Here is a 22,036-nt window from a genome sequence, read left to right on the forward strand (position 1 = left end):
GTGCATGTGGAAGATTCAAGCGGTAATAGGTATTCTGGCGTCCACACACTATGGGCAGGAAAGGAAAGCATGATATGGTATTAGCAGGATAAGACACATTCGTGCGTGGCAGTCGATTCTGAGCTATTTCCCACGGATCTGATGGGCTAAACGAACCGAACCGGCATTCCGTGTCACTGACTCTTGAGGACGCGTCGAGCGTAGACCAGTATGGACACTCAGCGTTCCCCTCCTTATATAACATAGACATTGACAGGTGAAACGATGGAACAAGGACATATCGAAGAGACGAAGACAAGTCTTATCTTATTATCAGTTGTCACTTTTGTTTGATTTGACAAGTTTGCCATATCGCCATACATGCGTGATATTCTTCGGATCAGAGACCACTGTTATATGCTCTAGTGGGTTTGCTGTCAGTGCGATGATGTCTGCGTCAAATCCCTCCCTCAACTGGCCACTCTTTGGCGCCTGGTCACCGAGTGTTAACGGCCCATTGGCTGTGGCAGCTTCAACTGCAGCCAGCGGTGTCATGCCTGCCGCAACCGCGTACACCAGTTCTCCACCATTGCGTCCATATCCCAATGCAGGATTATCCGAGCTGATGAATTGATCTGTACCAAGAGCAATAGGCACGCCACGTTTGACTGCTAGCTGATACGCCCTCTTATGCGTATCAGCTACCTCGAGCAATTTTTGGTATGAGCCGGGCGTGAAGAGATCACGCATAGCAAGTCCGCTTTCGATAACACTGCGTGTTGCCACCAACATAGCACCCTTCTCTAGCATCAAGTCGATAGCCTCTTCATCCAGATAGCTGCCGTGCTCAATCGTGCGACAACCTGCACGGAGAGCATTCATGATGCCTGCCTTGCCGTGACAATGAGCGGCCACAACGCGTCTTGCCCGCGCCGCCTCGTCAACAATAGCTTTAAGCTCTTCGAACGAGAATTCTTGATGCTGCGGGTCGTCGATAGCGCTCACTACACCACCACTGGCACAGACTTTGATGACGCGTGCTCCGTGCCGCAGCTGCTTTCGTACGGCTTGCAGACACTCAGGCACACCATCTGCGATCGTCAAAGGCAAGCCATGTGTACATAGGTCACGCAGACCCTCGAGATTCACACCGTGTACATCGCCGTGGCCTGCCGTCATGCTGATGGCGCTGTGCGCACCGTAGATGGTCGGTCCCGGAATGCGGCCCTCGTCGATAACTTTGGCTAGCTCACAACCGTATCCTCCAACTTCGCGAACTGACGTGAATCCCGCCATAATGGTTGCATATAAGTCAGGCACACTTCGTGCCCCTGCCAATGCCTGTGGCGTATTCACAATAGAATCCATGCTCGCCGCCGTTGCGCCTAAGAAATGAATGTGGCAATCCCACATGCCTGGCATGGCAACTGGGACATTTGTGGTAACAGCATCCTGATACTCGACTGGTACTTCATGCTGCGGGCCAGAATAGAGGATTGTTTTGGATTTCCAGACCACAGCTCCGCGAGGAATTGGTGCTCCCCTTCCTGGAATTAGGATACCCGCATTGATGCGGTAGAGAGTGCTGTCTGTCAGAGGTCGATGCATAATTAAAGGGGTAAGTATGGGTTCAACGCAGTTCTGATCACAGTTTTGACACTGACAAGGATGTGATCCTAGTCCAGCTAGGAAAGCAGCATATATCAATTGAATGCAGGATGCCGAGGCTATGTGCTCATTTGACGTCGTGTGTCCACTTGAAGTTGGCTGATTTGTCGATAGCGACAACATAAGACGCGAAGCCAGGCACTCGTGAGATGGCCGACAATGTGGCGAGGCCCGTTTGGGGTTGCAATCTACCAGATCAGTAGGTCGAAGCGAGGATGTTCCGTGCCTATTCTGGCTTAGTTGAGCATACAAGCCATGACCGTAATAAACCGGCGTGAGCCTAAGCATGCCGCTAGTCGGAATGGAACACATCGGCGGGCCCAAGCCTCGGCAGCGGCGTCACGCCAATAGCCCTAACGGCGCAGCGCCAGATGGTACCGTCAATTAATCCCGGGTCGAGACCGTACTGCATATGATAATATATTGTCCTGAACGGAGGTTAAAGAGCTTCACTGTCCTTCCTTTGCTACTTGCGTCGTCCTAGCAAGGATTCTGTCTATTCAGCACCATTCAGCACCATTCAGCACAACCATCCGACATGTCCGCCTCGGACAGTACCAACTCCTCTCCTCCAACGGAGGACGAGAAGAGCTTTGCTAAGGGCCCCAATGAGACTATCCAACATCTTTCAGAAACGGAGGAGAAGGCCATCATTCGCCGCATTGATCTTTGCCTTCTTCCATTGATGTTTATTTCATACTTGCTGCAATATCTCGACAAGACCACCTTGTCGTATGCATCGATCCTGGGCCTTCTGAGTGGCACGGTATGCTCCGATCCCGTGTGCTCCTCAGCTTCAGCTTAACCTAACATTATATCAGCACATGACCACAGCTCTTTACTCATGGACCTCGAGTGCCTTTTATTTCGGTTACCTAGTCGCATCGTACCCTGTATCCCTGGGTTTTGTAAAATTTCCACTCGGCAAATACCTATCTACTATGATGTACGCTAGTACCCTTCCAACCCATATAACGATATACTAACGGGCCAGGATTCTATGGGCTATCGTCTTGACATGCCACGCAGCAGCTTCCAATTTTGCAGGGATGACCGTCCTACGTGTACTTTTGGGAGTCTTTGAAAGCGCCATAAGCCCCGGGTTCACCTTGGTCGTGAGTATGTGGTATACGCCATCAGAGCATGCTCTGCGCAGCTGCATCTGGTTCGCAGGCAACGGCGTTGCTGCAATCTTCGGAGGCGTTCTCGCCTACGCCATCGGTCACATTGAAGACAGATTGGGGCCGTGGCAATGGCTCTTCATCATTTTCGGACTGATCACCCTGGTATGGTCGATATTCCTGTTCTTCGTCCTGCCCGACTCCCCACGTAACGCCAAGTTCCTCCAACCGAATCAGCGCGAGCCCGCCTACCTTCGCGCGCAAGCATGTCAGAAGAGCTACCAGAGCCGCGAATGGAAGAAAGATCAGTTTATTGAAGCATGGCTTGACCCGAAAACATGGTTCTTGTTCGTCTACAATTTCATGGTCTCCCTACCAAATGGAGGCATAACAAACGTGAGTTCTCTCAAGCCATCTGAACCATATGAACGAAAGAAACATGCACTAAACAAGTAGGCAGTTCTCTAGCCTGGTCATAGAGTCTTTCGGCTTCGATACCTTCAACACTCTCCTGTACAGCATCCCCATGGCTGCTGTGGCTCTCGTCTTTCTGCTTGTTAGTGCATTCACGTGCAATCGCTTCCGTGGTCTCCGCTGCTACTGGATGATTATCACACTTCTGGTCAGCCTCATCGGTATTCTCCTCATGCGGCAGCTCCCTACCGAGAAGAAATGGGGTCGGTTGGTAGGGGTCTGGCTCGTCAGTGTCTTTGGTGCCGGATGGCCCCTTAGCCTTAGTCTGGTCTCAAGCAACTTTGCCGGATTCACCAAGAAAAGTACCGTGACAGCTATACTTTTCATTGGGTACTGCGTGGGAAATATTGCCGGCCCACAGTTATTCAAGACCAACGAAGCGCCAAAGTACTTGGTAAGAGCCCTCTCTTCTATTTCACTCAGTCGTCCTTTGTCTGCTGTTAGTGAGGACTGACGGTACGTGTAGACTGCGTTCGCCGCTATTCTGGCCTGCTTCTGCATTGCTGTTGCGGATGTCATTGCTCTGCGAGTATACATGGTGTGGGAGAATGAGCGAAGGAATCACAAGCAGGGCCGGACCATTGAGCCCGAGTCACCAGAGATGGAGGATGCTGTCCAGGCGTATTCGGGCCACAACGAGTCAGGCGATATTACAGATTGGCAGAACGAAAATTATCGGTACTGTTTGTAGAATAGGATAGAAGCAGGTGCAGGAGAATAAGTGTGCAGTAGGGTTGAAAAAGTGAAGAAAATTGATACTGCTTAACTATGGAAACGATGCCTGGGGTATACAGCTGGAAATCATGTGCACGCGAATCAGGTGACGAAGAATCCTCAGGCGAAGCTCGTCTGCCACCCCAGGAATTCCATCACCAACTCCCACTCAAACCGACCGGTTCGTGTTCTCTCCCCTGCCACATAAAGCTCACGTCGCTGCCACAGTAATTCAACAACTGTCTGTGCCCGTACCGTGTTCTCATACGGGGCTTTTGCCTGAGCTGCCTGGAATTGTGCCAAGGCCCGTGCTTTCTCAGATTCGGTCGTACTGCAGCACGAGGCAAGGAAGAGTGGCCATAAAGGCCAGGAGATTGGGAGGTGATCCAGCGATGAGACTATTGATTCTACCAGAGATAGGATATAGTCAACATGGCGCTGCTTCCGCGTTGCATCCAACCCCAGACTGTGTTCACTGGTGTAGCCGAGGAAAGCTGGCGTGGACGCTTCTGAGAGAAGCAGGCACGCAGCAAGACGATAGGATTCGCCAGTGTACTCAAGAAGACGACGCCTATGGACAACCTCGGCGGAATCCTGACATCGTCGCAGTGATTCAGGAAGCAAATGTGTTGTGTCCTGGAGATTCCTTTGTAAAGTGATAATTTTGGCCTCGATGGCGCTTCGTCTCTCTTCGACATCGAACCCTTCTCCATACATGACCTGCACATCATCCTTGAGGCTCAATATATCATTAATAAGCAGGAGCATGCGGTTACTCATGCCATTCCACACGTCAATTTCGCGAAGCGTATCCGACTTCATGGCCTTGGACAGTGACTCTGAAGATGTCCAGCAGGTCCCTTCTTCTACGGGTGACGAGGGATCGTTCCGCACTTCTACAGCAGGTAGTACCTTGTCAATTGGGAAAAGGGACTTTGCCAGCACCAGGTGCGCCGAGAAGTAACTCATGAATAGTTGCGGCACATATGTTTTTGTGTGGCGGCGAATCCTCTGCTTGATGACCATCTGGAAACATGTCAGGTGGCGAACCCAAGAGGCGTCACAGCTGTGGGATATCTGCGGCGAGTCAATACTGACACTCATGAAAATACCAAGAACGAGGAGATTACATACAGCCGACGAGCAGAGAAATATAGTCGGCAGCAGCACGTCTTCAAATTCAAAACAACTTTCCGCTAACGCTTGACGCAAGCCTTTGAGTACCCTTTGCCGGACCTGCATTTCAAATAGTTCAAAGCGACTATCGATTGATCTCAGGTACTGCGCGCTGGTCATGAGAACAGAATAATATGCCAATTCAGACCGAAATACCATGCGCATTACTGTATTGCGAAGAGGATTGGTTTCCTCGTTGTCGATAGTAACGGCAGCAGGGCACATCATCGACTCGTAAAAAGACAAGCACACATCATCAACATCGGGTACACCAAGCGTCCAAGGCAAGGTTCGGAAATTGGTATTTGATGACTGAACCTTGCTTTCTCTCCAGTGATGATACTGACTCTGATATGTGTCTCGGGTCAAAAAAGAAACGCTTTTTGACGTCGCGGCCCGCAGTGGGCTGTGCGAAGAGGGTGGAGTGAGGATCAATGCGGATTCCCCGTCGCTACCAAGTTGATCTTTGCGTTCGATCCGCTTCGAAGACGGAAGTTGATCGTCCTCTTCAGTTTCTTTGCATCGAAGCGAACCCCTTCTGGCTACGATCCCGGTTCGTCCATGGCATTTCCCCGCGGCCCGCATATCATCCTCCCATTGAAGGCGGACCCCGTAGTTGCATTGATTCTTCGACCGTTGGCAGCGCATACATACTGGATGAGCTTCTGTACGTACCGGAGAATGAGCTTCGTTGTCGATTAAATTTGCCGTGTAGAACACCGAATCGAGTCATTTGGAGCACGAGGCTCCTATCAACCTAGGAATGGGACAGGCAATGGACAACACGCACCGTCGCATTTGACCCGTCTCCGACGACATGTAAGACAACCGCTGCGGGACCGGATTCTGGGCTGGGATGTCATCGGAGGCGGCGAATCTGAGTCGGGGGAAGTTGGAGGGCCAGGGTTCAACGACCACGAGATGAACATGTCGACAGTCAATCATATCTTTACTATGACACTCAGCGCCAGATCCAGTTATTTCCCTTGTGGAAAGGATAAGATGGGGAACAGACCTTTGGGAGACTCCGAGCGGGCTAAACAGGCTTACGGAGGGGGAAGGCTATTGTGGACGGCCAGACACACGGCCATCCTACCTCGGGGTGGCCACGGGCGAGCTGAAAGCCTAACATGCGGTTAATATCGAGGGCTGGATGGGATTGGCGAATGGATGAAGCTCCATCCGCCATCGGAACGCTAATCGCGTCCGAGGCGGACACTAATGAGGTTTCCCCGTACCCTGAAGACGGTAGGAACGGTCCGTCAGCCAACAGTCGCTGGATTTCCCCCCCTCATCATTTAGTGGGATAGCAAGCTGAAACTAACGGTGTGATTGCATGTCCAATCGCCTCGAACCACTGTCATCGGGTCTTACCATCGGCGGTAATCCGATTACTGACGCCTTTCAGCCAAAATAGCGCGTTCCTAGGCTTTTCATCGGAGGATCGGACTCCACTTGGAGACCATCCTGGACCGAGCGCTAGATGATACAGTTATCCACCAAATCTAGGTTCACTTTGTGAGATGGTTCGATGCAGCCATTTGACTGAGCTGTCTCAAACTACTGGTATGGCAATATCCTCGAATCCCCACCATGTGTGCGAATACTCTCCTCCCGCCTCAGGAAAAGAAAATTGCGCGACTAATCCTGCTGCATTCGATCCAGGTCCAGACCATGAAGTTTTCCATTAGTTCATGGCAGGATTTCAATCCCAGCTGGTGCCGATTACCCCTGTAGCATAGAGGAAGTATTTAGCAGGCCTGCATCATGAGATCTAGAGCCCTATAAACCGATCGGGGCCTGCAGGAACCTCAGAGGGACCAAAGGCTCGAGGCACATGGTGTGTTTCAGAGCATGTAGGCTACCATTATGAGCTCGCAAGAGACTGCCTCGAGGGTACCCGTGGTGATAGCTGGATACACCGTTCCTATCGTCTGCATGGTGCTATGCACAGGTTTACGGCTTTTTGTGAAAGTTCGTGGTCCGTCAGAGGACCGCTTTCATGCAGATGACTACCTTCAATCCTTGTGCCCCCGTCCTGGGGTCCTCCAAGAAGGCCACGGGTAAGGCTGCCCGTGCCGCGCTGGACCCTTGTTTGCCGTCCATGCCGGACCTTGGAACGAGCTCTTTCGGGACGGTGGACGTTAGGGGCCATCCATTTACATTCGACCCCTTATGGTGCACTTTGAACCCCTGCAGAGCGACCAGTAATGCCAATTCAATTACAAAGGTTCATCATAGTGGGGATTCTCGCGAAGTTTCATGTGATCCAGCCAGAAATCTACAGCGAGCGGGCCGTAGTTTGAGCACAGTCAATCCCAAGGCTGCTATTAGAGAAATTATCGCAATCGACCTCTGCACACCCACCACGAGTATTCACATCCCAGTTATAAGCCTGCACCTATAATCTTGACCGCGGCCGCTTTGGCTATTATTCTTCATCACTGAAGCCCTGTATCGCGAGAACCGTCAGATTGTCGATGATCGGGTTCTAGTTCGTGAATTACGTTTCTTCAGGCTTGTGTAAAAGCGCTTGTTTATCTTTTTGGACATGCCCCACTGTTCAACTTATTTTGACGCTAAGGATATATTTTTGGATGTATGCTCGTCCAATCATCATACCTTACACCGCACTTTTCTACGTCACTCGGTATATATTAGTCGTAATTGCCTCGTCTTGCCTCGGCCTTGGTTGTATAACTCCCTTCTTAACATAGGTTCTCCTAAGGCATTGCTAATTTTTGGCGTCGTCATTTCGCTACCTTGTGGAATCCTGGGCTCGATCTTCGCATATCTACGTGGCTCCATAGCTTCACTGACATATAAGTGTATACTACGCGCTATCAGGACATCGACTACAGTTACTTCATATTTTACTTTGACTCGATTGTTCGGCCTATTTATGATCCAATTAGATGTAATCTGCTTCGGCGCCTATCTCCTGGAATCTTAAGCTGATAAATTGTTACCTGCCCTCGATGGATTTCAATATTCGCGGCGCCGTATCCTCATTGAGAAGGCCAAGGTAATACTCTATTCACGCACAGTTAGCCAACCCAGTCCTAGACGCTCTTGGGTCAACGTACCGCAACATAACCACCTTGCGTTCACCATTTGTAAGAATCCTCTCAGGATTCGTAACTTTCTCAAGGCCTCATTGGTGTCGGTTTCCATCCATATCCTCTCTGTCACTATGCGTGCCGCTTTGTACACAAGAAATGTGATAAAGGGAGGAAAGCGATCCAAGTCTAAGACTTGTGCACCACTAACAAAGGGGTGGACCATGTCAGTTATGGTGGCGAGAAGGGGATTTATAGATGATGTGGCAAGTGTTTGGCAAGTTAGAGTTTGTGCATCGGTAATCTGGACTTTGGTACCGTTCTCATAGGCTAGCAAAATACCACTGTGCAACATCAGTATCGATGCGAATATTTCAAGGAGATCTGTAAAAGAAGAACGCGGCTCAACTAACGTCTGACAAAGTCCTAGCCCACCGGAGTATATCTGGTCCGCATCTTCAACCTCTTCGATTAAGAGCGTGCGGAGGGTACATGATGTCTCAACCAAAAGACTTATTTCTTCTGTGTTGAATGTTCGTTCTGAAGTGGGGTTTTTTAACGCATTGTGAATGTTATCAAGAAGTGTGGACGCCTCGAACAGACGGGAGAGTTGCCAGAGAGGATGCCCCGTGTCTTTGTCGATGCCGGTGGGCCAGGGGACTTTTTTGGGGTCATAAATGCCCTTTAAGGTAGAGCAAGTAAGAAGTGGACGATGTCCAGATTGTACTGTTATATATCTATAGTGTTGTCAGGACCAAGGGGAGTTATAGGTTTAAGGGATGAATGGAGACCCGTACCTGTCCAAAATACGGATTGCGCACCCGACTAGTACGGCCTCCTCCCTCGCTGACTCTTCGTTAGTAGACGGTGAAGATGATGGAGGTGAGTAATCATGAAGTTTAAGTGCATCGGCAGCTCTGACAGTAGTCCCAATAGAGATGTACGCTGCCGGGTAGAAGCCATGTGCAACTTCAAGTAGGGTGACCAGTGTCCTTGCTTGGACGATCTTGAGCGAGGTAATACCGAGTCCTTCGATCACTGCGATCCAGCTCTTGATATGTAGGTACGTGGACTGTAGACCAGACAGAGTCCCGTCCCCTGAAGAGGGAGGCGGGGAGGTGCAAAGCAAACTAATACAAAGGGCGAGGAGCGTGTAATCCAGGGAAGCTTCGTTCCAGGATTTCGGGAGCTGATCCTGTAATGTTAGTGCGATAATAGGGAACCAAGGATGGATGGATTGGATGTATGTCGCAAAGATATCGCTCGGGGCTGATGTGAGTTTCGTAGCAATAGCGTCTTTGATATGGCCAGAATTCAACACTCCAAGGTGGAGCTCTGCATCGAGGGGGGACGATGGTGTCGAGCTTGGAGATGATACCACCTGTCCTTCATAGTGACAGGCTTGACGAAGTCTAGAGTCTGTGTTAGTGATTTCAGCATCAAAATACCATTTCAAGCAAGCACTCACCTCCGACATAGTCCGCATTGAGGAGTAGCCCTGTCGCATCGCCTCTTCTGCGATCTACATCGTGCGCAAGCCTTTCCGGCAAGGTGCACCCGACGGCGAGCATTCATGCTGACGAGTTTGTCCTGCTTTAAATTTAAGGGTTGGATTGCGGGATATTGGGTAACGTGAATCCGCATTTGTGGCGGGAATTTCCCGGTGTTGAATGTTTAGTCAGCCAGAATTGCGGTCGCCATTCCGGCGGAGTTTGTCGGGCTGGAGCGGGAACAGTGCGGACTTTCGTGGATTGAGGTGCGGATTCATAGCGGACCCTTCGCAAGGTGATTCGAATGCTTTGTAAGAACTATGGCTGAACATGAATATATAATGGTCTTATGCCCCGCGATAGAATTCTCTCTGTAACTCATTTTCTATTCCTTGAAGCGCACCCAAAATAACATTGGTTTTCAGCACGATGCCTAAAATTGAAACTGTTGCTATCGCTGGTGTAAGTGCTCCAAAGAACCTACAAGAGCCAGAGGCTGATACGTTTTGATAGGCATCTGGCACCCTGGGACCCCACGTGTTCCAGGCACTTGTCAATGCAGGCTTTCGGGTCTCGATTCTCTCTCGTTCTAATAAGCCGGGAGCATATGCTTCGAACATCAACGTCTTCGAGGTTGACTTCAATTCAGTGGAGTCGTTAACCACTGCACTTAAAGGTGTGGACGCTGTCGTATCCACTGTGGGTGGTGCAGCAGTCGACAATCAAACTGTGCTTATCGACGCCGCCATTGCCGCAGGAGTGAAGCGTTTCATTCCGTCCGAATTTGGCAATGTTACCACCAATCCAAAGGTCGAAAAATTTCCAGTTTATAGCTCCGTGTTTAAGATCCGGAATTATCTCCAGGAAAACGCAGCAGCCGGAAAGTTGTCATGGACAGTCCTTGCATGCGGCGCCTTCTTGGACCTCGTTTTGAACACCCCAACTTTGCTGGACTTTCAGAACCACACTGTGATTATGCTCGACGAAGGCGACAATCGGATCAGTTCTACCAGCTTGCCCGCGGTGGGAAGAGCTATAGCTGCAATCCTGCAAAACTTTGACGCCACGGAGAACAGAGTCATGCATGTATCAGAGGCAATTTTGACTCAGAACCAGCTGATTGGGTTCGCAAAGGAGATTCGGCCTGATATCGAGTGGAGCATTAGCAAAGAGCAATCAAGCCTGCTTTTGCAGGAGAGTCTGGAACAATTCGGTGCCGGTGACTTCAGTGTGCCGACCTTCATGAAACTTATGAAAGGTACTGCTCTCGCCGGTGATACTTATGGTGCCGCATTTGATGTTACGGATAACGAGTTGCTTGGTATCAAAGAATTGGCACCGGCAGACCTGAAGAAGCTTATCGCCGAGAAGCTCGCCTAAAGTGGAGTGTGCCTTACAAAGCTAAAGATTCGAAGGTCTAAGCTGAATAACACATTTCATTTGAAAGCACTGTCGTATCGAGCCATTTCAATTATATTCTTGTGATATATGCAATAATCGGAGATATGTATATAGAAATATTCAACGCACGATATGAAGTCCGGGGCTAGAGTAAGAAATTTTTAGACACAAAATAAACACAGAGAAGAGTTTCAGCCAATAAAAAGTGATATGAATCACTCTGCGCTTTGACATGCCATGCCTTCGTAGAAAATGATACTGTACACCTCAACCGTGCCCTGAGCAGGTGGTTCTGGCCATAGAACCCGGGATAACTGTGCTTGGAGCTTTATAGTAGCTGACATGAACTGCAGGGGCAAGGAGTCTGCCTGATTTACATCTGTAAGATAGGTTGGGTGAGTGGGCCCAGGACAGGAAATTACTTCAAGCTACTCCGGGTGCCAGATTATCCAGGAAATAATACCTGATTTTTGTAGAATATTCGCAAGTCCTATCTAGGTCATTGAGCCTTTTTCTGCTGCGTAATTGAATTGGGAGTCGAAACAGGCCTTCAGCACCATGACGGTGCGCTCAGCTACAGGAACGCGTGCTAAAATCAATTAACCACTTTCATCTGCTAGTCATAAAGAAATACCATATATCAAGAAGGGTTTCAGCCGTTGTAGTGGGGAGAACGCCGATAAGCCCCTACGCAAGTAATCGGACTGGGCCACAGACGCTATCGTCTCGTTCATGAAGTACTCGCGCGATCTCGCAAACGTTCTGAACATCCCTATTCTTTTCAAGAAGACCAGGACTCCAGAATGAAGTCCTCTCAAGGCCAACTATGATAGTTAGTATTAGGTAATGCCATCAGACGAAGGACTGTTACCAATCTTCACATCACCGTCAAGTGTGATGATCATTTCAGAGCACTTGAGATTGTCATGAATGATATTCAATTCTTTGTGGAAATAGAGAAGTTCCTGTAAAGTCTGCCTAGTGACAGGGCATAAAATCAGTCCCACATTCAGAATGTCAGTGTAAACCAGCTCTGTCTCCTTCCGGGTGTGTAGTAAATAGCCGAAAGAAACAGAGACTATGTACTGCAACTTACTTTCCAGACCAGGAAATTCCAACCCCAAGTTGGGACTCTCTTGATGCCTTGGAAACCATACAATCTCTTGAGTAATATCCGCTATTCTATAGGATATTCCCAGGCAAAGTCCAGGTTCTACCTGACTGAAATGAGAAGGATGTCGCGGAAATTTTTTTATTGGTATAATATATTTTGAAACAAGGGTTACCACACAGCTATGTTAGTATATAGTCTTATTACTGAAAAAAGATATAAAAAGCCCATCTTTACCTGTATACTCTGTATAACAGAACAGAATATCTATGCTCATTTTTTTGTAATGACCACAGTCAAATATCCCAAACGCTATTACAGTGAAGAGGGAGTTTCATCAGACGGTGGAGGGTCGTCGGTGATCATCGCCTTTTGTGCTGTCTGTCTAGAGAGTAGTTATTCATTTGTGTCCCTGTCGGGGAGAATTTTCTTATGTTGAATTAGACAAAAATAGATGAACGGTCACCCCTTACTTTGGAACTTTAGGGAACCATTGTAAGTCGAGAGTGAGAACGGAATAGTAACTCATAAACCCACCCCCCAACCATCTCACCCAAGGAGATGCGTAGTCGGAAACCCTCTGAAGTTGGCTCCATACCACCGAAGTGGATATATTATTCTCGCAAGATACTAACTAGTGTAGGTATCGAAATTAAGGATGAAGTACTGGATCAGATGGTGGGTACTTAGTACGCATTTCAATGCGAAGTACTAGTAGCAGGAGTATTAACTCGACATCGAGACGATTATTAGTATATAGATTGCCACTGAACACAGATGTGAAATCACATGCCTTCAAGAATTCTACCTTTTGGCTTCGGGCTTAAATAGTTTGTTACATCTTAGGTTGCTTTGTCTGCTTTTCTAGTTAGACTGAGGCGTAGCTGCTCCAATTTTAGGGTTCGTATAGATGGTATATAGTGAGCAACATTACTCGGGGTTTTCATCTCTTAGTAGTTAGTAGAGAACAGGTTGTTCCGAGATGCTATGTAGGTCGGTTTTTAAGAGGGATTTATGTGTCTTCGGATGATTCGGGGTACATCTTTGTATCAACAATAATCAGTGTATATGTTTTCAGACAATAAATCACACGAACGAATGATATCAAGTACAGGAAACCTGACACGTACCCAGGCCAACCAGTCCAGTCCAAACCAACTTATCTAGATTATATACATGCATGAGAGAAGGCATTCACAAAATGTAGTAGACCTATAGACACATTGCGCCTTTCCGAAATCGCCCAAATAAAAGAACATAGCGAGGACAAAGGGGGAAATCGCCCCGCCATATTTACCGAATCACTATAGACAGACAAATCACAACACTTGGTAGGTTGGTGGTTTACTTCAACCGCCAATGACCATCCAAGCGATCATACCTCCCCACATGCCCACAAAAGCAATGGTCAGGATGGAGGCACCCGCCTTGTCGCCCGTAGTGATCTTCGATTCGGTACTGTCGCTGTCACCGGTGTCGTCACCCGTACCCGCGTTCGGATCACTAGTACTGTTGCCGCCGGTACTGGAGGTCACAGGGGCTGTTTGCTTCGTGTTATACAATGCGGAGGCCAGAACGTTGGTGACGGCGATCTCTTCCTCCATTCCGTTCCACCCATCCCACTTCTTGGGATACCAGCGCACACCACAGGTGTTGTTGCCCATTCCGTTGCAGGAAGCTGCGGCAGCTTCGGCGGACCCCTGCAGTTTTGGCAGAATGAGGCTGGACGTCGACGGCATAATCAGAGCCACAAGCCCAAGCCATCCCGTGACGAGACCCTTGAACAGAATTTCGTTGTCATTGCACACTTCGGTCGGTTCGCAGAGAATTTCGGACATGATGTTACCACCATACTTCGCCGGGAAGAAGGTGTCGAGCGTCACGTTCAAGAGACCCTCCGCCGCATTCTTCCATTTGGCCTTGCCGGTCTGCGAATGGCATCAAATCAGCACCTACTTCCTCCACACCTGGTCCGAAATCACTTACGTAGTTGTACATGTACGCGGCTCCCGTCAAGAAGACGCCATAATTGTAAGACCACTGGTTGTTTCCTTGGGACGAGCAGTCATTGTCGACATCGGTGGAGTCGGCCACGTTCCAAGTCTGGTTGTTTAGCAACGGAGTCGAAGCACACCAATCGAAGATCTTCTCTGCCCAGTCGGCGTACGTGTCGTTGGAGGTGTAGCGGGCCAGGCGGGCAGCGAGTTGGAACAGACCTCCGTTAGAGATGGAGTTCTTCATGGCGTAACCGGCTTCATAAGGATAGATCTGCCAGCGCAGACCACCGCCACATGTCGAATCGTCCCATCGATCGACCTGGGTGTTGTAAACGCCCTGGGCCAAAGCGAGCCAGGAGTATCCGGAGGAGCTGTCGGCGAATTCGATCTCGGCAGCAGTGATGGCGGCAAGACCCCAGAACATTTGATCGTCGTTACCCTAATAGACAGCGGGAAGAGTCAGACTACTGTTCAAGTTCAGGGAAAGATCGGGTATTGCCATGACGCTTACCAGGTAACTACTGTAGTTGGCAGGCATGTAATCGCAGTCACCCGCCTGCCATTGCATACCCTGACGGACCTCGTCGTTGTAGGTACTGTCTCCGGTGTAATACCAATAGAGAAGCAAACTTGTGAAGAGCGCACTACCTTCCCACCACTTGCTAGGGAAAGCACCGGGAATCTGACCGGTTTCGTTTCCATGATACCAGGTCATGGACCCGTAGGCGGTCTTACTGGCGGCATCCTTGATGGAACCTATACGGACGATGATGATGATGGTGGTCAGTTGTCAATTCATATGATTGGTGTATGTTGTCGAAATGGGAAGACACGGAGGACTAAATTTAGTGACGCAACTGCTCCCAATAATGTGGGAGAGGGGAAGGAGAACGGGATAAGGGACGGGCGGGGACAGCAGAGGATATAATAAGAGAAAGATCTAGAAGTGGGGGAAGGCATACTGGTACTGCTGATATCGATATCAATGGCGTGGGAGAGCTGAGAGAAAAGCGCCGTGTTTAGGAATAACCCCCCATACAGGCAATCTCGAACGAGACGCATGGCGGGAGGGAGCGGGGAGGGAAAAAGAGAAAAAGGGGTGGGAGGAGGAGGAGGAGATGGGAAGGAAACGAATGTATAGAAGCGAGGGACACGGTCAAGGAAGACACTGACCAGCAGAAACGGAGAGTAAACGAGAGTGGAAGGGAAGAGGGGGGTGATAGGATGGAGACAGTTGACAGTCAAGTCAAAAATGGGGATGATGGCATTGCAGCAAGACAAGAAAAGCAAGAGGGAAATCAAGCTGCGTAGACGCCGGGCCAGGCCTATTTTTAATCGGCGGGAAAAAAGAAGGGCAGAAGGGCCCAAAAAAGCCAACCATCGGCACTGGTGGAGTTGGTCCCCGTCCACGTCAGCTCCTCGTGCAATCAGCGTCCTCGCCCTCGCATTTCTTCTTGACCCTAAGGGTCATGGTGTGACAGGGTCAGAAGGGGTTCAGAAAGGAGCTAAAAGAGGGTGATGAAATTCCCCCACCGCACCCCCCCCCAATAATGATCGGAGTTGAATTATTTGGTCCCTGGAGAGAAGTTGAGGCTGGATGGAAGTGCTTTGGAAATTCTGATAATAAGTATCAATGTGAGCCTGAGGCCACAATACGAATACGGCATATTCCGATCATCCATTTCTTCTTTTGGATGTTCTTTTCCCTTTTTTTGCCCCTGGAAAATCAAGCCAAACAATAACTAATCCCGAACAAAGGCTGAGTTGAGTGAGTTCTGGCCCGGCGGGTACCATGGATCCTCTTTGACTTCCCTTTCCCCATGAATGGCTGCCACAATCAGTCCGTCTCGCAACTTTGCGCCCGGTCGCAAAGATAGGCATGTCTTGCTATCCTAAGCTTTCTTGCCCAGCACTGCTAATCTTCACCAAGCAATGCCGGGCATTCCGCAGTTTGAACTGTCATTGCAGCCTGTGATCTTGGCAGAACCCAATCAGCCGATCGGGGGGGGGAACAGTCAGCGCCCCCCCCCCCTGGCGGGTACATCACAAGCACCACTCGGAATGCCATTGGGAGTTTGTCTCTGCTCGGACGCGCCATCATCAGCGCTCTTTGATCAGGATCGTCACCTGCTTTGGGGGTCGAAGCTTGCGATCGCTGCGAAGGGCTGTAAGTGTTTATACTATTCAGAGCGTTTTTCCCATCGCTCTCGATCATCGGTGCCTGGTTCTCCAACACCCAACACAAACTATGGGACCTCGTTCGTCGCTCAATCTTCTGAACCTGAGTTCTTCGCACATATCCCCATGTCTGCAGGATGGCAATGAGCTGTTCTAGACTTCTGCGCCGTAGTTAACTGCGGAAGTACCTGCGTGTGTCAGCCTTGACACTCCGATTCCGGTCCGTCATGTGACAGGATATCAATGTTTGTCTGGTTTGTTAATCTCTCTTTGTGACTATCAACAAGGGTAGTACTCCATTGTCATTGAAGATGCCATCTAGTCAAACAGCACACTGCAGTCATTTATATCATTTCCGATCGACGATAAGCAGTCACAAATATACAAGGTGAAAAGCCGACGGAAAAGAAACTGAGACATTGTCTTACTTCTCATCATCAACAAACCGCCCTCCCCGTCTCCGTCATCGTCTCCACCACATTGAACATCGCAGGATCATGTTCTCGTCAGCAGAATTGGAGATTGATGTTTACCAGCCATTGCTCACTCAGCTCAGTACTGTAAATTTGCAGTATTGACATCTAATTTGATCTTGTAGTGATAAGTGCACTAATTTTCTTGTCTATCAAGTAAAAAATCCGTAAGATCTCATTAACTATATATGGTGCACAGAAGACAAGACTAATTGCCAGTGCTTTAGGTCACACTTTTTGTTGCCTTTGTCACCTTCAAGTTGGTAAACTTGTAATACTTATATCGATAGTATGGAATGGGCAGTGCTGCCTCACGTAACTAAATTACTCTACGAAACTAAAATATATACTACTAACTATTACTAGCATCATCTCCCACCGCACAAAGTAGTACTAATAGTAGACGGTTTCACCAGGTCTAATAGTGAATCCTGAATATTATTACATGCTCAATGTTGTGGCATAGCGAAGAGCTTACTTGTAGACTATCGACTAGAATCGCCACTGGAACAGGTATCTCGTGTGGTCTTCTCTATTTGTCTCTGCCCCTGCCATATATTCTGCAATTATTCACAGCGTTGCTTCAACCTCATCCACAATGGTCACCTTAATGCTCCCGTTTCTGGTATCCGCACACATATTCAAGGCATCTACGGCCTTCTCTAGGGGAAAAACGTGCGACACCAATTTCTTCAGGTCCAGTATGCCCCCACTGAGACACGCTATAGCAGGCGGCCAGGTATCGCGGTATCGGTTGATGAACCGCAAATCGATCTGTCTTGTTTAGTGGTCTTATTTTCAAGCTTAACACGAGAAAGGCTTACCTCTGCCAGGGAAATATGCATAAATGGCAGGTTATTCATGACTGCCTTTCCCACGCCAATGACGACCACCGTACCACCCCGACGAGCGGTAAATGCTGCAGTACACACACTGTTCTCAACACCAGTACACTCTAATACAGTTTCTGGGGCGTTGTACTCGTCCGGACCAAAAATCGCTCGGATTGCCTTAGCGTTGCCTTCTGCATCTAGTGCTGGATTAACCTGGTATGTGTTGCACCAAGGCGCAAATTCCTTTGCAAAGGCGAGTCGCTTTGGCTCAATATCTGTGATGACAATGGGGTGGGCCCCAGATGCCCGAGCAGCTGCGAGGGCGATCAGTCCAATAGGCCCAGCACCACATACGACTACACCACGACCTAAATGAAGACGCGCGACCTCAATTCCGCGCATAACGACCGAAAGTGGCTCGAGGAGGGCCCCTTCAAGATAGGATATATTGTCTGGAAGCCTGTAAAGAAATTTTAGCATACTTAGCCCAAACCAATAGAAACCAAAACGCACTTATGTAACCATTTGGCCGGATGGACCTTGTAACGTTGGATGGTACCCGCATAAGGATATACTCCCGCAAATTGGACGTCTTCGCAAAGGTTATAGCGACCGTCATCACAGAGGAAGCACTGTTCGCAAGGAACCCCAGGTTCGACGGCGACTCTGTCACCTGTGCCTCCCGATAAGTTATCCATTGCAGACATGATGCATAGCGTGACTAACCAGGCTGGAGATGGGTCACTCCATCTCCACACTTTAGCACCACCCCCGCTGCTTCATGGCCAATTATGCAATCTCCTTCGAAGACTAGCTCTCCAATGCGACCGGTTTTCCAGAAATGAATATCGGACCTGAGCACGTTAGCGAAGAGTGTACACATGTAGATATAGTCAATATCCGTGCATACCCACAGACGCCAGTGGCTTTGATTTGCAGTAGGACCTCACCTCGCTGTGGCGCATACACCGGGGCGGGGACAAATTTGAGATTGTGATCTGCTGTGATCTGGAGAGAGGGATTAGGGAATGGAGGCGACAATGGCACCTGCTCCGTCGGCGATGACTTTGAGGTAGACGTTGGAGCTGGGCTCGATAGAAGGATAGAAGGGGCCATGATGTTGGATGGTGTGTGATCTGAACGTTGGAGTCAGAGAAGACGCCTGGGGTGCGCCTGGTTTAAGCTGAAAACATCTTGGGCGTCCCTAGGTTAGCTGGGAGTGATACAATTGCTGAATTCGAGCAATAGGATGCAGCGGAAGTAAGCTACCTTTGCCTGGGCATCATGGAGATGGGCAACTGGAGGCACGGATGACCCAGCGTGGATCTAGTCCAGGTCATATCTTCCCCGCATGGAATTTCTGGGGTCGGGTCCAGTACTTAACCTATTGGGTATTCCACATCCGCCTTCCCCGATCTGGTGGTTGGCGCCTCCAATTACCCGATTGGGAAATGGGCTTAATGCTGCCGGATGAGGTTATTCGGATCCAAGTCTTCATGCTCAGTCCACCTTCACTCTGCAGAACTGGGCTTGTTCTGTTCCCACCTTTTCTCTGCTCTGGGCACCGTGCCTGTTATAAATTTGACCCATGTCCCCTCTTGCCCGGCGCCATGTATCGCGCTGAGAATCATTCCTGCAACTATGGCTGTTGGTCCTATTCCGCAAAGTAACGGCGCATCAGCCTTGCCGCTGGTGCGCCAGCTGTCTAAAGATCACGACCATGTCTTGAAGTCATTCCGTCTTCTGATTTCCGACCTGTGTCAGCAGTTCGGCGGAGGCCACCCGGGGTATGAGTCCACCGATAATGAGCCCAGCAGAACAAAGGGTGTTGACTGACTTGACCAGTGGAGCTATTGGCATGGCGGCCATAGGAGTCGCCCTATGGCGATATGTTATGCGATATGCACCACACACCCCAGACTACTTCAACCGCGATCGCTTCATCCTTTCCAACGGCCATACCTGCCTTTTCCAGTATGCCTTTTTACATCTCACTGGCTACAAAGCCATGACTTTCGAGCAGCTCAAGTCCTATCACTCCGACCGCGTCGACGCATTATGTCCGGGTCACCCGGAAATCGAACACGAGGGCATCGAAGTCACCACAGGCCCCTTAGGTCAGGGCATCGCCAATGCTGTTGGTCTTGCCATGGCCACGAAGAATCTGGCGGCCAACTTCAACCGTCCAGGGTATGATGTCGTATCAAACCACACCTGGTGTATGATAGGAGATGCATGTCTGCAAGAAGGAGTCGGACTCGAGGCAATCTCCTTCGCGGGCCATCTCAAACTCAACAACCTGACAGTCATCTACGATAACAACCAGATAACCTGCGATGGTTCAGTCGATCTGACCAACACAGAGGATATCAACGCTAAGATGCGTGCCTGTGGTTGGGACGTCATTGATGTGGAAGACGGTTGCTATGATATCGAGGGGATTGTCCAAGCCTTGGAGGAGGCTCGCGCCTCCCCAGAAAAGCCTACTTTCATTAACGTCCGGACCGTCATTGGTCTAGGCAGTAAGGTGGAAGGCATGGCTGCTGCTCATGGTGCGGCATTTGGTGCTCCAGACGTAGCAGAGATGAAGAAGAAGTATGGCTTTAACCCTGACGAGCACTTCGTCATCAGTGATACAGTCCGAGAGTTCTTCCAGGAGGTCCCCGCTCAAGGCGAAGCTCTTGTTCAGCAGTGGAACTCGTTAGTGAAGCAATATAGCGCAGAACATCCTGAGCTTGGGGAGGAGTTCCAGAGACGCATTCACGGAGAGCTGCCTTCGAACTGGAAGGACCTTATACCTTCCAGCTTCCCTGACAAGCCAACAGCTACGAGGGCCTCATCCGGCCTAGTCTTCAACCCTCTGGCTAAAGATATTAAGTCTTTCATGGTCGGAACGGCTGACCTGAGCCCGTCCGTGAACATGATCTGGCCAGGCAAGGTTGATTTCCAGCACGTAAGTTCATTCTTGCTGTTTCTCTTAGACCATTTAGTGGCACCATACTCACTGGACACAGCCTGATCTACGTACTACTTGCAATATCAACGGTAACTATTCCGGCCGATATATCCACTTCGGAGTGCGTGAACATGCCATGTGTGCCATCTCGAACGGGCTGGCAGCGTTCGCTCCAAACACATTCATCCCTATCACTTCTTCCTTTTTCATGTTCTATCTTTATGCTGCTCCTGCCGTGCGCATGGGAGCTCTTCAGCACCTTCAGGTTATCCACGCTGCTACCCACGACTCCATTGGCATGGGAGAAGATGGTCCGACACACCAGCCGATAGAGCTGGCAGCGCTCTACCGTGCTATGCCAAACCTGCTGTATATTCGACCGGGAGATAGTGAGGAGACGGCAGGAGCCTGGCTTGCAGCCCTGGAGGCCAAGAAGTCATCCAGCATTATCTCCACCTCCCGTCACGCTCTGCCTCAGTTGAAGCAAACACGCCGGGAGGGAGTGGCTCATGGCGCCTACGTGCTGGAAGAGGCTGATGCTGCCGCAGTGACGCTCATTGGCGTCGGCGCAGAGCTCTCATTTGCGCTTGATGTAGCTCAGCAGCTGAAGGAGACTAAAGGGATTGCGGTACGCGTCGTCAGTTTTCCATGCCAGCGACTGTTCGAGCAGCAGGCCCTCGACTACAAGCGCACGGTCCTGCGACGCCATCAAGGCATCCCGGCGGTGGTAATCGAGCCATATGCGCCGAACGGCTGGGAGCGGTATGCCGATGCAGGCATCAACATCCGCCGATTCGGCCACAGTTTGCCGGGCAAGGCTGCATACAAGTTCTTCGGCTACGAGACTGGAGTGATGGCGGCCAAGGTGGGCGATTATCTGGACCGACTAGAGAAGGGTGAGTGGCAGCGTGGAGAATTTGTGGATCTGTAGGCTAGTGATACTTTCGATATCATTACCATTCAATGAATAAAATTAGACTTAAGACAATTTACCAATGAATAAGTCCAACTCAGTAGCAACTGGAAGATGACCGGAGAAGAGATGTGGGAATCGACTAGAGGGAAGATCCACCCAGACGCGCCGAACTCATATTGGGGAATCGGAAGCGCCATCCCTCGCTGCTTTAGTCTCCCCACTTCCCCTCCCTTCTTCCCAACTCAATTCCCCTCCACGTTGTTATCTAGAGACCCTTCGGATCTTATCTCTAGAGGATCCAGACTATTGCTAACCCTGGAATCTTCTCACAATGGCTTCCGCTGATGCCGCAATAAATGAATCACCACTCACCGCTCCCAAGACGCTAGATAGCTTTTTTTTCTTCGCGTATCACACGCACTCAAACTCAGTCCCTACGATGCTTACACACTACTCCATTAGTTGGGAACAAGGAAGTTCAAGCAAGTGT

The 22,036-nt window shown here is 49.7% G+C and overlaps 8 protein-coding genes across 8 annotated transcripts; 3 read left to right on the top strand and 5 right to left on the bottom strand.

Moving 5' to 3' along the window:
• Window positions 1-91: 91 nt before the first annotated feature.
• Window positions 92-1,587, bottom strand: BO83DRAFT_415607 (metal-dependent hydrolase family protein; the record flags this gene model as incomplete). The annotated part of the gene is made up of 1 exon (XM_025534646.1): window positions 92-1,587. The coding sequence occupies one exon, from the start codon at window positions 1,585-1,587 to the stop codon at window positions 313-315; it is 1,275 nt and encodes a 424-aa protein (XP_025390057.1). The 3' UTR covers window positions 92-312.
• A 324-nt stretch (window positions 1,588-1,911) lies between these two features.
• Window positions 1,912-4,005, top strand: BO83DRAFT_222827 (vitamin H transporter). The gene is made up of 5 exons (XM_025526836.1): window positions 1,912-2,413; window positions 2,469-2,593; window positions 2,642-3,164; window positions 3,229-3,636; window positions 3,709-4,005. The coding sequence occupies exons 1-5, from the start codon at window positions 2,186-2,188 to the stop codon at window positions 3,931-3,933; spliced, it is 1,509 nt and encodes a 502-aa protein (XP_025390058.1). The 5' UTR covers window positions 1,912-2,185; the 3' UTR covers window positions 3,934-4,005.
• On the bottom strand, window positions 3,983-6,109 carry BO83DRAFT_415609 (uncharacterized protein). The gene is made up of 2 exons (XM_025534647.1): window positions 5,091-6,109; window positions 3,983-5,033 (listed from the first exon to the last, which is right to left on the bottom strand). Exons 1-2 carry the CDS (start codon window positions 5,778-5,780, stop codon window positions 4,077-4,079), a joined length of 1,647 nt encoding a protein of 548 aa, XP_025390059.1. The 5' UTR covers window positions 5,781-6,109; the 3' UTR covers window positions 3,983-4,076.
• A 1,937-nt stretch (window positions 6,110-8,046) lies between these two features.
• BO83DRAFT_334023 (uncharacterized protein) lies at window positions 8,047-9,775 on the bottom strand. The gene is made up of 5 exons (XM_025528361.1): window positions 9,660-9,775; window positions 8,989-9,603; window positions 8,605-8,928; window positions 8,219-8,535; window positions 8,047-8,165 (listed from the first exon to the last, which is right to left on the bottom strand). The coding sequence occupies exons 1-5, from the start codon at window positions 9,764-9,766 to the stop codon at window positions 8,098-8,100; spliced, it is 1,431 nt and encodes a 476-aa protein (XP_025390060.1). The 5' UTR covers window positions 9,767-9,775; the 3' UTR covers window positions 8,047-8,097.
• Window positions 9,776-10,068: 293 nt separating this feature from the next.
• Window positions 10,069-11,225, top strand: BO83DRAFT_415611 (aromatic alcohol reductase). Its single transcript, XM_025534648.1, has 2 exons — window positions 10,069-10,143; window positions 10,195-11,225. Exons 1-2 carry the CDS (start codon window positions 10,111-10,113, stop codon window positions 11,059-11,061), a joined length of 900 nt encoding a protein of 299 aa, XP_025390061.1. The 5' UTR covers window positions 10,069-10,110; the 3' UTR covers window positions 11,062-11,225.
• A 2,010-nt stretch (window positions 11,226-13,235) lies between these two features.
• Window positions 13,236-15,255, bottom strand: BO83DRAFT_376700 (glycoside hydrolase family 76 protein). Its single transcript, XM_025530792.1, has 3 exons — window positions 14,702-15,255; window positions 14,180-14,629; window positions 13,236-14,121 (listed from the first exon to the last, which is right to left on the bottom strand). Exons 1-3 carry the CDS (start codon window positions 14,903-14,905, stop codon window positions 13,543-13,545), a joined length of 1,233 nt encoding a protein of 410 aa, XP_025390062.1. The 5' UTR covers window positions 14,906-15,255; the 3' UTR covers window positions 13,236-13,542.
• A 2,124-nt stretch (window positions 15,256-17,379) lies between these two features.
• On the bottom strand, window positions 17,380-18,841 carry BO83DRAFT_415613 (putative alcohol dehydrogenase). The gene is made up of 5 exons (XM_025534649.1): window positions 18,585-18,841; window positions 18,401-18,528; window positions 18,188-18,347; window positions 17,666-18,134; window positions 17,380-17,615 (listed from the first exon to the last, which is right to left on the bottom strand). The coding sequence occupies exons 1-5, from the start codon at window positions 18,788-18,790 to the stop codon at window positions 17,412-17,414; spliced, it is 1,167 nt and encodes a 388-aa protein (XP_025390063.1). The 5' UTR covers window positions 18,791-18,841; the 3' UTR covers window positions 17,380-17,411.
• A 474-nt stretch (window positions 18,842-19,315) lies between these two features.
• Window positions 19,316-21,657, top strand: BO83DRAFT_461625 (transketolase family protein; the record flags this gene model as incomplete). The annotated part of the gene is made up of 3 exons (XM_025537266.1): window positions 19,316-19,467; window positions 19,520-20,627; window positions 20,689-21,657. The coding sequence occupies 3 exons, from the start codon at window positions 19,316-19,318 to the stop codon at window positions 21,559-21,561; spliced, it is 2,133 nt and encodes a 710-aa protein (XP_025390064.1). The 3' UTR covers window positions 21,562-21,657.
• Between the last annotated feature and the right edge of the window lie 379 nt (window positions 21,658-22,036).

This window comes from Aspergillus eucalypticola, assembly GCF_003184535.1.
Source record: "Aspergillus eucalypticola CBS 122712 chromosome Unknown BO83scaffold_7, whole genome shotgun sequence".
Taxonomy (NCBI): domain Eukaryota; kingdom Fungi; phylum Ascomycota; class Eurotiomycetes; order Eurotiales; family Aspergillaceae; genus Aspergillus; species Aspergillus eucalypticola.